Genomic DNA, 17,747 nt, shown 5'->3' on the forward strand with positions numbered 1-17,747 from the left:
TATACTACCTGATGTAATTTTCGTAGTCATGAGGTGGTCCCTGGTTTGTTAGAGTTTGTTAGAAGATGAGGTCATCTTCTATTCTTCATGTAGTAATCGTTTAAGGAATCTTTTTTGTATCCCAGATATACCTCTTTTATCGTTTGTGACTCATATTCATGATGAAGTATGTTTAGGAACATGTTACTATAATTGAAGAAGCTTTTAGAAGATATTTTCCATCAAATTTGCTAGGCTGTCATACTTAGGTACTTCTATTAAGTATGTCTCGACCGATCATTCAAACCGGTTATATATATATATATATATATATATATATATATATATATATATATATATATATATATATTGAGAATACCTTTTGTTAAGTATGTCTCGACCAATCATTCAAGCTGGTCGCATATATAATGAGAATACTCTTTGTGGAGCATGTTCCAGCCGGGATGTACTATAAGCTTTATAAGGCTGAGCACCTTTATTCTCAGTCGGGCTTTGTCAGGCCGAGCACATGTAAGCACATTGGTGCTCGTTCGGCCTTCATTCGGCTGGTAATATACTAAAAGTTTTATAAGGCTAAATACTTTTATGCTCAATAGGGCTTTGTCAGGTCGAGCACATGTAAGCACATTGGTGCTCGCTCAGCCTTCACTCGACCGGTAATATAGTCAAAGTCTTATAAGGCTAAAAAATACCTTTACGCTCGGTCGGGCTTTGTCAGGCCGAACACATGTAAGCACATTGGTGCTCACTCGGCCGGTAATATACTAAAAGCTTTATAAGGCTAAATACCTTTATACTTGGTTGAGCTTTGTCAGGCCGAGCGCATGTAAGCACATTGGTGCTCGCTCGGCCTTCACTCAGCCGATAATATTACTAAAAGCTTTATAAAGCTAAATACCTTTATGCTTGACCGGACTTTGTCAGACCGAGCACATGAAAGCACATTGATGCTCGCTCAGCCTTCATTCGACCGGTAATATACTAAAAGCTTTATAAGATTAAATACTTTTATGCTCGGTCGGGTTTTGTCAGGCTGAGCACATATAAACACATTAGTGCTCGCTCGGCCTTCACTCGGCCATTAATATACTAAAAACTTTATAAAGCTAACTACCTTTGCGTTCGGCCGGGCTTTGTCAGGCCGAGCACATGTAAGCACATTGGTGCTCGCTCAACCTTCACTCGGCCGGTAATATACTAAAAACTTTATAAGGCTAAGTGCCTTTACGCTCGATCGGGGTTCGCCCGTCCGAACGCTTGCAAAAAGCCTTTTATTGGGTCGTTCATTATCATACATTCACCCAGCTATATACCCCTCCTATCTTTCTCGGCCATGACTTCTACTTCATTTGCCAGGCCGATCCATCATAACTCATATCACTAGCCTCTCCTTCAAATCTAGTCGAAGGAGGTATAACCGACTGACTAGACAAGAGTCTCAATATTGTTTATTTGTTCTACTCGTCTAACTCATTATTTTATGTTTTCATTTTCTTATGTCCTTTAACCATATCTTGAGAGTCGCACGATTTTTTAAAATTGTCTCGTTGGTAATTGGTTATTCAACAGAAAGAGAATGTTAGAGGTGCTTGAAAATATGACGTCTCAGTATATGATTTGGTTTGTTCTGTCCATCATAAATGTCTCTTTATGGGTGAGCGTCATGTAATATTTTTTCCTATCTCTTGAAGCAACCTTTAACATGCTTCTTTATCAATGTCATATCACATTCTACTTAGCAAATCAACGCTTCTCCTATCACAAGCCGTTTCAATTTAACGACGATCCTTGTACCGCCCTAAAACCCTAAATCATTTTCATTTCTTTACTTTTCGTCTTCCTCAACTCACTTTCTGACGATTCTCTTTTTCGACTTTCTCCAACACCCCGGGCTTCTTCATCTTCCCTAACCCTCTTCTGCTACCTCCCTTCCTTAAGGACCTAATAAGTCTCCTATCCCTTAAGTGTTTCTATTTTTTGCCATGGTTGAGGAGTCACTAGTTTCTTGGTACGCTCAAACTCATTCCTCCTTCGGTACCGCCGGTCGAATTTCCATTTGTTCTCAGTATGAAATCCCTAAAGAGTATCATATCAAAGTCCCACAACCTGATGCTTATCCCCATCTCCCTCCTGATAACTATGTTACCTTCTTCAAGGATCAATTAATGGCAGGTTTACGCTTCCCTATTCCGCCATTCTTAGCGAAGATAAGTCAGTATTTTAGTATTCCTTTACAACAATTTACCCCAAATGTTCTTCGATATCTATGTGAGTTATACATGTTATTTCGCCTTTTCAGTATCCCTCCTACTCCTCAAAATTTCATCATGTTCTCCAACCCTAACAAATCAGAGCCGGGAGTATTCCTTTTCTAATCCCTCCCAAGATCGTGTTTTTTGAAGACATGCCTTCATCCAACAAGGGTTGGAAATCACACTTCTTCTTCATAAAATTTCCTAGACATGTCACACGATCTACCTCATGGTAATCTTCCCTTTTCATTTTTCTCTTATAGGGGTTTCTCCAGAAGACTCCTAAAGGATAGCTTTTCATCCCCCTTGTTCAAGAGGTGTCCGGAAATACGCTTTAGGACGTTGGGTGGGAAAGAGAGGGGTAGAGAGAAAACGAACCAGATCCCCTCCTCCATCCCTCTTTCTCTATGATGAGAAGTTATACACATCGCCGGATGTGGTGCTACAAGTAGCATGCCACCAGTATTGACTTGTTGTTGCTGTTGCAATATCTTCTGCACTCTAGCATTGATAAGCAACTCCATATCCTCGTGCGATATAGTAATAGTGTTGAGTTTTCCAGTTTCCTCCATCTTCGTAGCTTCAGATTCAGGTGAATAGTTTTCACAGACGACGCTAAATTTGATCATGTCTGAAATCTGCGAAGTGATGCGCTGGCTCCGGTGAACGACAATCCTTGATGAAGATAGCCTCCTAGAGACCTAAAAGAACCTCTCCACGATCCTGCGCACAGCGAGACAAACCAATAAAGCGTCAGTGACTTAAGACGGGGGTGGGGATTCCTAGCTAGGCCCTCCGACGCTCAAGTCAATTTCTCTCTCAAGGGTGGAAGAAGAAGAAGAAGTGAAGTACTTTGACACAGAGTTTAGATGTTAGAACTTGTGTACCTTGCCAACGGAGAGGACCTCCCTTTTTATACTGCCTCATGTGACCTCTATAGCCGTGAAGTAGTCCCCGGCTCATTAGGGTTTGTTAGGAGATGAAATCATCTCCCAAGCGTCGTGCAATAATCTTTTTAAGGAATCTTTTTTGTACCCCAAATGTACCTCTTTTATCGTTTGTGACTCATATTTATGATGAGATATGTATATGAACACGTCATTATAATTGAAGAAGCTTCTAGAAGATATTTCCCACCAAGTTTGCTGAGCTGTCATACTCATATATTTCTGTTAAGCATGTTTCGACCGATCGTTCAAGCCGGTCGTACATATATTGAGAATACCTCCTTCTAAGCATGTTTTAGTCGAGAATGTTTATGAACTTTAGGAGGTTGAGTGCCCTTACACTCGATCAGACTTTATCCAGCCGAACGCATGCTGACCATAAGCTGTTGGCCGGTAATATACCATAAGCTGCTATAAAGTTAAGTACCTTTACGCTCGATCGGGCTTTGCCTGACCGAGCGCGTGCAAGCACACATTGGTGTCTGCTTGACATTCCCTCGGCCGATAATATACTAAGAGTTTCCAAAATTCCTCTACGCTCGATCGGGTTGTGCCTGACCGAGCGCGTGTAGACACATTGGTGCTCGTTCGGCTTTCACTCGATCGGCAATATATTACGCGCTTCTATAAGACTAAGTACATTTATGCTCGGTCGGGTTTTGCCTAACCGTGCGCATGCAAGCACCTTGATGCTCGCTCGACCTTCGCTTGACCGGTAATATATCACAAGTTGTTATAAAGTTAAGTACCTTTACGCTCAGTCGGGCTTTGTCTGACCGAGCACGTGCAGGCATATTGATGCTCGTTCAGCCTTCGCTCGGCCAGTAATATACTACGAGTTTCTATAAGGCTAAGTGCTTTTATGCTCGGTCGGATTTTGCCTGACCAAGTACGTGCAATCACTCATTGGTGCTTACTCAGCCTTCACTTGACCAGTAATATACTAAGAGCTTCCATAACGCTAAATGATTTTACGATTGGTCGGGCTTTGCCTAATCGAGCGCGCACAAGCACATGGGTGCTCACTCGACGTTCACTAGGCCGGTAATATACTACAAGTTTTTGTAAAACTAAAGGCCTTTATGCTCGATTAGGCTTTGGTTGATCGGGCACATACAAACACATGGGTACTCGCTCGACCTTCACTCGATCGATAATATATTAAAAACTTCTTATAAAACTAAATACCTTTACACTCATTTATTATCTTATTGATTATATGTTCATCCGACTATATACTTTCCCATCTTCAACTTAGACCTATCATAACACATATCATCGGTCATGACTCATTTACACGAAAGATCTATTAAGATGACCGAACTAATTTATTAGCTTATTGAGTTTATAAGAGTCAAGTCAAACATTTAAAGTCCACTCATTTGGACTTGTGAACGATTTTATTGCCTTGTAATTCTCCCTGTGGGACTATCAAACTATGGAAGGCCACTTTTATCTATATAATTTTTAAAAACCTTTTCTTATAAAAAATGCAAGGTTGAAGCTCCATTCTTTTTATCAATATATCATTGAGATTAATAAGTATCTAAGTAGTTAACTTTACATATATCTCCAATATCTAACTAAAATTATTTATTAACTAATTAGATAAAAATCATATGATGATTCTTAATTGATTATATGATATATATATACGTAGATTATATATACTTTTATATATATATTAATACATATTCACATACTTTATATATATTTTATCTATGTATTTTTATACTTCTTATTTTATTTTTAATATAATTATTTGTGTTGTTTGGAGATCTGTTCTTTGTACAATTTTTTGTTGACAGGAGTCGAATTTGAAGAGAAAACGACGTTCATGGTTGATCCGGACAGCAAACGAAGGCAAATGGCACTGGTCGTGTGACCCTACACGACCGTGTCAAAAGAGCAAAGAGGAGGATAGCTCTGGCCGTGTGAAGCCACACAGTCGCGTGACTTTACCAGAGGAGCAAGGCATAGCCGTGTGAACCCACACGGTCGTGTCACCCCACCAGCAACAACCAGAGCATGACTGTATGGATCCACACTGTCGTGCAATATTTACGGAGAGCAAGAAGACCTCGGCTGTGTGACCTACACGGACGTGTGGCCAAGCAAAAGAGAAGAAAAGCACGATCGTGTGAATCCACATGGCCGTGTAGCCCATCCAAAGCCAAAGCAGAACATGGTCGTGTGAACCCACAAGGTCGTGTCACCCTGGCCGAGACCAAGAAGAAGGAGGTCGTGTGGATCTCACACGGTCGTGCCACAGGCCGTGCGCTGCCCGTGCTCTGCTCTATAAAAGGGGGTTTCTTCCCCTTTCTAATAGAGAAAGACTCTCCCTTTAGGGGGATTCATCTTGGTGTTGATCCTCGCATTCTCTGACCTTCATCCAACGATCCGAGGCCATCTCCATCTCCGCATTGACTCCGGAAGCTCAGGATTGGATCCAAAGATCACTCAACATCATTGGAAAAGCATTTTTCTTCTCTTCTTTTCAATTAAGGATTTGAATGCTTGTGATCTTTATGTCTTGGATCTCTATCTTAGTGCCATGGAGTAGATCCTTTATTCTAAGATTAAGGGAGTAGTTGAGGTATGAATTGATGTAAGAACTCATGGATATGCTAATTTCTTATCTAAATGATGTTAGCATATTTTATATCTATTTGATCTTATGTGAATTCATGTGTTTGGACTCAATTATTATATTTGATTGAATATTTGTTTGTGCTTGTAGATCTTGTAGAGGGATGCCCTAGATCGTATGATTGAGAGACGCTAGTGACAGGCAAGTCCCTCTAACGGACGTCTAGGGTATTATCTTGAAAGGTAAAGCAAGTCTCTACAAAAAAGTGGGATGGTTAAATGCAATTATTACCTTCATCTCTATGTACATTGAGTAGTGCATGTGTTTCTGTGTTGTATGACCGAGGGATGCTAATGACAGGTAAATCGTACTAGTGAACTTCATAGGAATCATATATATTTGATTACTAGTGATGTTGATCTAAGTCCCTTGTCGATTGTCCTATGTAGGGGAGAACCGGCTACTTCCTATAAATGCATGTGAATTGAGGATATGAATTGATTAATCATGTTACATTGATGAATATCACAATAAAACTGAACTCTTAGAACTCTCACAAAAACCAAGTCTTTTCTCTTTACTTAGTACACTTCTAATTTTAGTCAATTATTTAGTTAATTCTTCATGAGATATCGTTAGTACTTATAATTAATCCATGTGAATTTAATATCTTTTATTACTGATGATAAAATTATATATTTACAATATCGTAATACTTTAACGTAACACTATAAAAGAAGGATATATTTATTTTAAACAAAAGGTCGACATTTCTAATTGACTATTAAAAGATATGTTTATTTGAAATTTGATTTCCACCTGTATAATTGACTTTGACTATTAAGAAATCATTTTTAAAAAATCTAAAATGATGGTTATATGACCAATTGAACCCACCCGTTTCACCAATATAAAAGGCCCATTAATACCACCATAAGTACGATTTGTCCTGTCTTTATTAATTTACCCTCTCTGTTTTTTTTTTCATTTTTAATGTTCGATCTCCATGTCCTGTCTTTATTAATTCCTCAGTGCATTCCTCAGCGCGCTTCCTATATTAATGTTCTTTCAACGCTTCCACCATAATGATGCAGTGACTTAATTTTCGAAATATCTAAAAAATAGTTCTGCCCGATTGATGAGAGAGTGAAAGCTTTGCACAATAGATAAGGGGTTCAATTTTGACGAGCCATATTTCTGGTCACTTAGTTGATTATAATTTTAATCCATGATTTATCTTTTTTTTACATAATCTGAAGATAAGACGTCTAGGACGAATATAATCATCTTTTATTATAAAAATATCTAAAAGTTAAATTTCAATTTTGATGAATTAATGAATGATTTTATTTTAATAGATGGTTCACTTAAGAACGTTAGATTGATGTTGATACGGTTAGTAATGGAGGGGCCCATGAGGAAAGGGTTAGAAAAGTCAAGGCTATATGGCGGTCAAAAGTCAAGAGGACGTGGTGGTCAATAGTCAAGGTGATGTGGTAGTCAATGGTCAGGCTGACGGGGCGGTTAAAGGCAAGCATGTGTGATAGTCAGAGGTCAGGCAGGCTGGTCGATCAAGGGGGCAAAGCAGCCGGAAGACGAGGAAAGATGTCAAGCGGAACACAAGTCACGGGTCGGCATCGGCAGGGCTGTTTAGGGGAAGTCCGATCTATAGGCCTGCGATTCAAAGAACTGGAAGTATAGGCCAATGGGTCGGAAGCAGCAGAGCTGATCAGAAGCAGCCCAAGCTACAGACCTGCGGTTGAGGGCCATGAAGTACAAAGCGCAGGATACAAGTCGGCATCGGCAGGGCTGTTTAGGGGAAGTCCGATCTATAGGCCTGCGATTTAAAGAACGGGAAGTATAGGCCAATGGGTCGGAAGCGGCAGAGCTGATCAGAAGCAGCCCAAACTACAGACCTGCGGTTGAGGGCCATGAAGTACAAAGCGCAGGATACAAGTCGGCATCGGCAGGGCTGTTTAGGGGAAGTCCGATCTATAGGCCTGCGACTCAAAGAACTGGGAGTATAGGTCAATGGGTCGGAAGCGGCAGAGCTGATCAGAAGCAGCCCGAGCTACAGACCTGCGGTTGAGGGCCAGGAAATACGGAGCGCAGGATGCAGATTGAAGATCAGCGTAGCTGTGTCTAGACAGCTCACACTCAGACGATCTCCCCCTTCACGTTAGAGACCGAAACCCAGGGAAAAAGTCCCCGGATCAGGCCCTCCGACGCTTAAGTCAGGTCCTTTTTCCCCAGAAAAAAGTAGAGAGAAGAAGAAGAAAAAACAGTTGTGGAAAAAAGTGACGAGGGAGTGTGTGTGCGTACCTGCATACGAGGGATTTCTCGCCTTTTATGCCCCCTCCTTTTGGAACCTGTCATCCTGTCAGAAAAAGCGTTAGACGCTGGTCTTTGTCGCCTCCTTCCAGACACCTGTCGTACTGCCATTTGTTGTGCAAGCATCTTTCCGTTTTGGAACCTCCGCCTTCGTACATGGATTTTGTCTTGTAGTGGGGGACAGCTGGCAGGCTACTACTGGTTATGATGGCATCTTTTCGTTTTAGGAATCTCCGCTTTCGCCCGCAGTGTTGATATGTAATGACTCTCTTCGGCGGACCGTTGAGATTCTCCGCACCCGTGCTACTTAGCTCTTCCGATCCATTGTGTCCTGCATCGGCCTGCACCCGTGGTTCGCATTTCCGGGCCTCCAACTCGCAGACCTGCAGCCCTAGCTGTCTAGACACAGCTACGCTGATCTTCAACCTGCATCCTGCGCTCTGTATTTCCTGGCCCTGCAGGTACATGCACACACTCCCTCGTCACTTTTTTCCACAACTGTTTTTTCTTCTTCTTCTCTCTGCTTTTTTCTGGGGAAAAAGGACCTGACTCAAGCGTCGGAGGGCCTGATTCGGGGACTTTTTCCCTGGGTTTCGGTCTCTAACGTGAAGGGGGAGATCGTCTGAGTGTGCGTAGGGTCCTGCAGCAGCGTCAGCCACCCGTGGGAGCCGAATCACCTGCGACCTTCAGTCAACCATCGGGACACCTCGACCAGCCTCCGTCCGACTCAGCCTCCGGACGGGATCAAATTTGGCGTTGTCTGTGGGAACACAACAACCTGTTCTGGAGCGTGAAGATGGAGGACTCTGGTCGAAGCTCTAGCAGGAGGATCAACGTAACCATGACCGCGGGGGAGTATGAGCTCTTTAAGGAGGTTAGAAAGCAAGCCGCCTCTGAAAAGCAAGGGACAGTTTCGCGGCCCTATCTAGCACCTGAAACGTCCAAAGAACCGACTCCTGCTTCCGACAGGGGCTCGAAGAGGAAGCAGCAGGAAGAACCCCCCTGTGCCTCGTTCCGGGAGCCTCGCCGCAACTATCATCGAGCCAAACCCCGTGAGCATAGTCCGAAGAAGGAGGAGCCGCCGGCATCGATAGCGGAAAGCTCTTTACATCCACCTCGGGATTCCGAAAGGGGAAAAGCTATAATCCCTGCCGGAGATCTGCCTGAAGATCCGGATGACAAGGTACCCTTCTCGGCTCATATCCTGAGGGAAAGCCTGCCCAAAGGGTATCGAGCCCCGAACATTGGAGAATACGATGGGAGCAAGGACCCGGAAGAGCACCTGAGGAAGTTTAAGAACGCGGCTATCTTGTATCAATACAGCGACGCTGTCAAATGCCGAGTGTTCCTACACACCCTGTCCGGGTCGGCACAAAAGTGGTTTGATGGATTGCCCCCAGAGTCCATCAATCGCTTCATGGATTTCAAAACGGCCTTCCTACGCCGTTTCGCCAGTAGTCGTAAGTATCAAAAAACCGACCACTGTCTTTTTGCTCTCAAGCAGGATTCGACTGAGCCCTTGCGAAGCTACATCAACCGGTTCAGTCAGGTGGCCAACGACGTCCCCTCCGCCACCTCAGAAATATTGATGAGCGCCTTCTCCCACGGATTGCGAGAAGGGGAATTCTTCAGGGACCTCATCAAAAACCCCGCCCGAAGCTTCGACGATATGGTGGAGAAAGCTTCTTGCTACATCAAGGTGGAAGAAGCGCAGGCCGCTAGGCGGAAAGCCAAGAAGACGGTGGCTCCGGGCAACCGACCTGAAAGGAGAGCACTGCAGCCAGCTCAGCCCTTCCAGCGCGTTCAACCCAGGCCGGAGTCAGGCCAGCTCCGCGAGTCGCCGCCGTATACGCGCCCAGGCCTGGACCAAGGGGGGCACCATATTGCACATATCATCGGTCCAGGACGCACGATCTCAGTAACTGCTTCCAATTCGCCCGCGACTCCAGGCGAGCTGCGGAACAGGGCTTGCCTCCCCCGGCGTTGGCGCCCCAAATACAGAGAATGGAGGAAGAACGGGCTGCAGCTGGGCGTGCTCGGCAGACCCGACCCGACCTAGCCGGCCCATCTAACCAAGCCGGCCTCGGGGAAGACCGAAGGGATGCCGGAGAACTGGAGAACCGGGGCAACGTTGCTGTGCGAGAGATCGGTATGATCTCAGGAGGGCCCACTGATGGGGACTCAGGCCGAGCCCGCAAGTCACACGTTCGGCGGTTGTATGTGGGAGCCGTGGGATGCAGCCACGAGCAGGCATCTGGCCCTGTCATTAGCTTCAGACCACAAGGGAGGGTCTGGAGCTGCCCCACGATGATGCCCTTATAATCAGGGCCGTTATTGCTAACATCCGAGTGGCTCGGGTCTTTGTGGATACCGGGAGCTCGGTCAACATTTTATTCAGGGCTGCGTTTGAAGAGATGCAGATTGACGCCGCTGAGCTCCAACCTGTAACCACTTCCTTGTATGGGTTTACAGGTAATGAAGTCAAGCCCATGGGTCAGATCAAGCTGGCCATTTCCATGGGCACTGAGCCATTGGTGCGCACGCGGAGGAGCACCTTCATCGTGGTGGATTCACCTTCCTCCTATAACGTCATCCTGGGAAGGCCAGCCCTGCATGAGTTCCGTGCTGCCGTCTCCACCTATCATCAAAAGATCAAATTCCTGGTTGGCGAGCAGGTCGGAGAAGTAAAGGGAGAGCAGAGGGTGTCTCGAAGTTGCTACATCGATGTGGCCCAGGGGTGGAGTAAGGTTCTCACGCTTCCCTCTCTATTTTTAATTCTATACCATGCGTGGTGCGATTACAGGAAGAAACGAGACGCAAATGAGGAAGCCCGCAGCCAACAATAACGACCAGATTAATTAAAGCAATGAGGCTAGCGTAGGTGGGACGGATGAAGGCGAAGAAGAGCAACGCATGTATACCTTTGCCGTTTGGAGTATTATTACTGGTCTCGGACCAGCGCCATCGCCACCGGTCTCAGACCGGAGTATCATTACTGGTCTCGGACCAGCGCCATCGCCACCGGTCTCGGACCGGAGTATCATTCTCGCCTCAGTGCGAGTAATAAGTGAGCTCTGCTCTCACGCCCAACGACCTTTCAGGTCGGCTCCCATGCGAGAATTATAAGTGAGCCTTGTGCTCACGCCCAACGACCTTTTTAGGTCGGTAGTCCCAGACTCTCGCCTCAGTGCGAGTTATAAGTGAGCTCTGCTCTCACGCCCAACGACCTTCTCGGCTCCCATGCGAGAATTATAAGTGAGCCATGTGCTCACGCCACCTTTAGGTCGGTAGTCCCTGACTCTCGCCTCAGTGCGAGTTATAAGTGAGCTCTGCTCTCACGCCCAACGACCTTCCGTCTCCCCCATCGAGAATTATAAGTGAGCCTTGTGCTCACGCCCAACGATCTTTTAGGTCGGTAGTCCCAGCCTCGGACACGAGTTATAAGTGAGCTCTGCTCTCACGCCCAACGACCTTCGGGGTCCCAATCGAGAATTATAAGTGAGCCTTGTGCTCACGCCCCCTTTTAGGTCGGTGGTCCCAGACTCTCGCCTCGGTCGAGTTATAAGTGAGCTCTGCTCTCCCGCCCACCGACGGTCGGCTCCCATGCGAGAATTATAAGTGAGCCCTGTGCTCACGCCCAACGACCTTTTAGGTCGGTAGTCCCAGACTCTCGCCTCAGTGCGAGTTATAAGTGAGCTCTGCTCTCACGCCCAACGACCTTTTAGGTCGGCTCCCATGCGAGAATCGAAAGTGAGCCCTGCCCTCACGCCCAACGACCTTTCAGGTCGGCCCCCACGCGAGGATCAGAAATCAACTCCTCTGCGAAAATCATAAGCGAGCTCGGTGCCTATACCTGACTACCTTTCTGAGGGATGTGCCTCACCTTGAGCGGAGCGTTTTCCTTAATCAGGTCAGCTACATCTGGCTTTACTTTACGCAAATTCCAAATATGCAACAAATACACAGGGCAAAGGATGCGGAACGTCATCTACCCTACTCCTAGAGCGTCAGTATTAACTACGAAATCAGGTTTTGCGCGTTCATTACGGTTTTAAGTCTTAAGCACTATGTCGGTTTTATTATCCAAAATTCATACATGAAAAGGAATCATGATGCGATTCTTGACTCTTACATACGGACCAGTTCCTAAAAAATACTTGCTAGATGAAAATTGAGCAGGAAAGACCATGTCGAAAGGAGACAGATGTACAAGCACTGCAGCACAGTCCAATAAGAAGGTGATACGGCCAAGGCCACAAGCAGGAACGCCGTATGACAAAGGAGCCACTGAGACAACTATCCCCCAGACCAGCTTTGACTCGGGGAAGGAATTGGCCAGGGGGAATGAACACTTCCGCGTGAAGACTTGTCGGGAGATTCAGGGGCGTTCACAGCTCGAGCCAGCTCCGCGCGTAAAGATCTGATGACCGCTTGCTGCTGAGTGATAGTGCGTTGCTTATCCTCGAGGCCCGCGCGGAGGAGGGAGAGCTCCTTTTCATGCTCTCGACGCAACTGTTCCTGGAGACCAAGTTGACGCTGCAGGCTAGCCTGGCACTGCTCCTTCCTCGTCTTCTCCACATCCACGCAGTACTTTGCAAGGCGATACTGGTCTTCCATGGAACGCAGAACAGATACCTGGCGATCTCGATCCTGAGACACGCGATTTAGCTCGCGCTCTCTCGAGACAAGTAGCGTGGTGAGTTCGTTTACCTGCATTTGGGAGGGCGGTTGGTCAACTTCGTCAGAGGAAGGAGAATGCATCTCGGGGAGAAGAAGCTGGCAGAACGTGGGTTGGCAAAGGAAAAGTAGGGAAGCAGGAATGAAGAAGGATAGAGTAAAGAAGTGGTCGTGAGGCTATTTATAAAGAAGGCGGGTGGCCAAGTCAAAACAGAGGCGTGGGAACGGCGCCCCAGCCGACTGCCGATGCAATTAAGGAGGCATTGTATCCCAGGCGACACGACACAAAGGTTGATGTGGAAGCCTAGGCGACGCGACACAAAAGTTGGTGCGTGATGCAGGAAGCAGAGCGCGCAGAGATATGCTGAGGTCACAGAGATGTGCTGAGGCAGAAGCACAGAGATATGCTGAAGTCTCAGAGATATGCTGAGGTCGTAGAGAGGTGCGAAGGTCTAGTCAGTCAGACTGTCGTCCTCCTTCGACTAGACTTGTGAGGGAGGCTTGTGATACGGTTGGTAATGGAGGGGCCCATGAGGAAAGGATTAGAAAAGTCAAGGCTATATGTCGGTCAAAAGTCAAGAGGACGTGGTGGTCAATAGTCAAGGTGATGTGGCAGTCAATGGTCAGGCTGACGGGGCGGTTAAAGGCAAGCAGGTGTGATAGTCAGAGGTCAGGCAGACTGGTCGATCAAGGGGGCAAAGCAGCCGGAAGACGAGGAAAGACGTCAAGCGGAACACAAGTCACGGGTCGGCATCGACAGGGCTGTCCCGAGGGAGTCCGAGCTACAAGCCCTTGATTCAAAAGGACTGGAGGTACAAGTCACGGGTCGGCATCGGCAGGGATGCCCAGAGGGAGGCTGAGCTACCGGCCTATGATTCAAAGAACTGGAAGTATAGGCCAATGGGTCAGAAGCGGCAGAGCTGATCAGAAGCAGCCCAAGCTACAGATCTGCGGTTGAGGGCCATGAAGTACAAAGCGCAGGATACAAGTCGGCATCGGCAGGGCTGTTTAGGGGAAGTCCGATCTATAGGCCTGCGACTCAAAGAACTGGGTGTATAGGCCAATGGGTCGGAAGCGGCAGAGCTGCGGTTGAGGGCCAGGAAATACAGAGCGCAGGATGCAGGTTGAAGATCAGCGTAGCTGTGTCTAGACAGCTAGGGCTGCAGGTCTGCGAGTTGGAGGCCCAGAAATGCGAACCACGGGTGCAGGCCGATGCAGGACACAATGGATCGGAAGAGCTAAGTAGCACGGGTGCGGAGAATCTCAACGGTCCGCCGAAGAGAGTCATTACATATCAACACTGCGGGCGAAAGCGGAGATTCCTAAAACGAAAAGATGCCCTCATAACCAGTAGTAGCCTGCCAGCTGTCCCCCACTACAAGACAAAATCCATGTACGAAGGCGGAGGTTCCAAAACGGAAAGATGCTTGCACAACAAATGGCAGTACGACAGGTGTCCGGAAGGAGGCGACAAAGCCCAGCGTCTAACGTTTTTTCTGACAGGATGGCAGGTTCCAAAAGGAGGAGGCATAAAAGGCGAGAAATCCCTCGTATGCAGGTACGCGCACACACTCCCTCGTCACTTTTTTCCACAACTGTTTTTTCTTCTTCTTCTCTCTGTTTTTTTCTGGGGAAAAAGGACCTGACTTAAGTGTCGGAGGGCTTGATCCGGGGACTTTTTCCCTGGGTTTCGGTCTCTAACGTGAAGGGGGAGATCGTCTGAGTGTGCGCAGGGTCCTGCAGCAGCGTCAGCCACCCGTGGGAGCCGAATCACCTGCGACCTTCCGTCAACCGTCGGGACACCTCGACCAGCCTCCGTCCGACTCAGCCTCCGGACGGGATCAGATGTAGTACTTGTTGATGGACACCTTATGCCAACTAATGATTGGGATTAAGCGCGCTTATCATAAATGACAATACTCTTGTCATTTGTAATTAAAATTGATTCTTATATTGACAGTTGTAGAGCTGAAGACTTTAACAAGGATGTTACGATGGATATATGGACATATGAGGATGGATAAAATAATAAATGAGAAAATTAGAAAGAAAGTCGGAGTTGCATCTATTGAGTGAAAACTTCGAAAAATAAATTTAAGATGATATAGACATGTACTTAAATGACCAATATATAAATGTTCTAGTTAGACGATGCGAAACTATGACAAACAAATATACCAAACGAGGAAGATCAAAAAAATTTGATTAGCAATATTAAAATAAGATAAAATTTATTTAAGTATAGATAATAATATACAAAGAGATATAATTCAATGATGTAAAATAATTTATACAGTCAACTCCGAGATAAAATTAGGTTGTTATTGTTATTATATATTGGCTTCGTATTTTCATATATGGATTCCTAAATTTATAATATTTGTAAGTAAAAAATCCTCATTTTCATTTTTTTAACAAAAAGTGTATCATTTTTAATATTGACTCGTGGCATTGTTTAGACAGACCAATTTACATTGTATAATTTGCTTAATGTTAAAGTTCAGTGTCAACGTTCTAGGAAGTGCACAGAGGAACATGATCGGATAAATATGAAACAGTATGACCATATCACATCCTTATTTCAATATTTAGTGGGAGAAAAACTACGATAACTTTCACTGGATCCATCATCACATTCACAACAGCAATACAACAATAGCAACGCCAATGAGACCGACATCGACGGAATTCTAACACACCAGTTCTTCAACTAGATTATCCAAATTAATTAAATCTACTCTCACCTTCCACAAGATCATCCAAATCTAACTCGATCGATCACAATTATTGCCAAATCCAACCACATCATGAATCGAAGCAGTACTCAATCAAGGCGTCGTCGGCCGGAACGGGTTCGGAATTTCCAACCCGGGGTTCGGCACAAAGGTGTCGTCGATCCCCGGAAGAAACTGACCGCTCTTCGCCGCCGGGCCGCTGCTGTCCAGACCGCGGACCGCCGGTAACTCATGGCTTCCGAGGGCGTACCTTCCTATTCCGGGAAGGAGCACGGTGCCCTCCTGGACGCCTAAGAACTCCGGCTCCTTCTTATCGAGGCTCGCCGGAGTTCCACGTCCGGCGAGTGCGGCTGGAAGAGCAAATGCCGAGAAAGCCAACAGGAGGAGGAGGAGACGGCAATGCGACGAGACAGCCATCGGACGTCGATGAAGAAAAGAATACGGTAATTGATGAAGGAGGATCGGTGGTGGATGGAATTGCTTTGCTTCCAAGTGGTCTGTTTTTATAAGGAGGGAGTAGGCGGACATGGCGGTGATTAATTCGAGTTGCCGGGTTTTTTTTGGCTTTGCGTAAATAATTTTGATCAAGCATAATTCACAGCCTCAACAACTTGTTGCTGCTCATTAAGTATGCAGCTGAACTGATTGAGTGTTTGTAGCTATTCATGGAAGGCCCAAGAGTTGCTGCTCTTGCTGCCTTGCTGGTGAGAACCGGTGGGCATTAAAAATGTTGGATGGGCACGACGATGCGATCACGCCAGTGGACGATACCCAGAAACAAATGAATTACAAAATAAATTTTCAGGAAGTCGTAATTGGGATTTGAATCGTGGATGGTTAGATGACAACTTCAATATCCTACTGTCGTCGTATTAGCACCCACCCTGAGGACACCGTTCCATTAGAAACAAATTCCTATAATATGTTAGTATTTGGACATTAGATGTTTAATTAACCATTAGGCAGATTTAACTCTTGTACCATAGCTTTGGGAGTCCATTTTTTTTGTTTTTTTAAGTTAATATTAAATATCTGACTGAATCCTATAAAAATTTTCTAATTATTATAATAAATTAAAAAAAATACTCATAGTAAATTATCCATTAGCCCCTGCATTTTGGTCAACTGTCGATTAAAAAAAAATTTAAATACTTGAAAAACGAAAAAGGCATCATGTAGCATGTTTTTGGTTGACACTTACATTATGTAATCCTAAGGGAAATCAATCTTATCCTAAAAAAAATTTCCCATTGTCCATTCGAATAAATTAGAAAATGCTCCTCAGTCTAATATTTTTAGATCAATCATATATTAAGAAAAATTCATCTGTTAATTTAGGATTTAATTTAATTTTTAGATGTCCAAGAAATTGAGAATACATTCTGCCATTGTACCCTGGGATAATAAATCATATTTTTTTATTTAATTGATACTAAGTATCTAACTTATGTCTAATTACTTTTTAGGATGACTAATCCAATAGCATAAAAAAAATTTATCGGCTAAGTTAAATTAAGAAATAATAATGACCAATCAGTCAAATATTTTTTTAGATCAATCTCGAAATTTATTAATTCATATCTTTAAATGTACATAGAGGTGAGTATTTGATTAAAATCAAATCAATTGATTTGAATAAATCGAAAATTGAATTTTTTTTTTTTCAAATGAATCAAATCGGTCCAATTTTTTAAAAAACCGAACCTATTAAATTGATAAAATATCGATTAATTTAATTTTTTTTACCAAATTAATCATAATTTTAAAATCTTCTTCAGTTTTAACTTAAAAATAAGATTTTATTTAATAAATTATATTTTTAAATAAAAAATATTCAGAATAATATTTATTCCATTTATTCGGTTTAACCGAATTATAAAATTTAAAATCAAAATAAATTAATAAAAAAATTAACTGAATTTTTTTGGAAAAAAAAAAAAAAACAAAATAATCGAGCTGAATTTTAAAATTTTCCATCGGTTCAATTCAATAAATTTAATGTTTTCAAAATTTTACTCACACTTCCCGTTGCACTGGGCAGCACGCTGTATTTAATTAATAGCATGGTGGATACGGGAAATAAAAGAACAAATTGTTGAAATTGATAATGATTATATATATATATATATATATATATATATATATATAGATAGAGAGAGAGAAAAGAAAAAGGTATTATATTACTTCGAATAGTACGTGGTGAATTTAGTTTATA

General features: G+C 44.2%; 1 protein-coding gene across 1 annotated transcript; it reads right to left on the minus strand.

Moving 5' to 3' along the window:
* Positions 1–15,341: 15,341 nt before the first annotated feature.
* On the minus strand, positions 15,342–16,002 carry LOC122003511 (putative cell wall protein). Its single transcript, XM_042558619.1, has one exon. It carries the CDS (start codon positions 15,947–15,949, stop codon positions 15,626–15,628), a length of 324 nt encoding a protein of 107 aa, XP_042414553.1. The 5' UTR covers positions 15,950–16,002; the 3' UTR covers positions 15,342–15,625.
* Positions 16,003–17,747: the final 1,745 nt, after the last annotated feature.

This window comes from Zingiber officinale, chromosome 7B, assembly GCF_018446385.1.
Source record: "Zingiber officinale cultivar Zhangliang chromosome 7B, Zo_v1.1, whole genome shotgun sequence".
In the NCBI taxonomy this organism is placed as follows: domain Eukaryota; kingdom Viridiplantae; phylum Streptophyta; class Magnoliopsida; order Zingiberales; family Zingiberaceae; genus Zingiber; species Zingiber officinale.

Coding starts and splice junctions, on each gene's coding strand:
- LOC122003511 (XM_042558619.1), bottom strand. CDS start 15,949: ATGGCTGTCTCGTCGCATTGCCGTCTCCTCCTCCTCCTGTTGGCTTTC.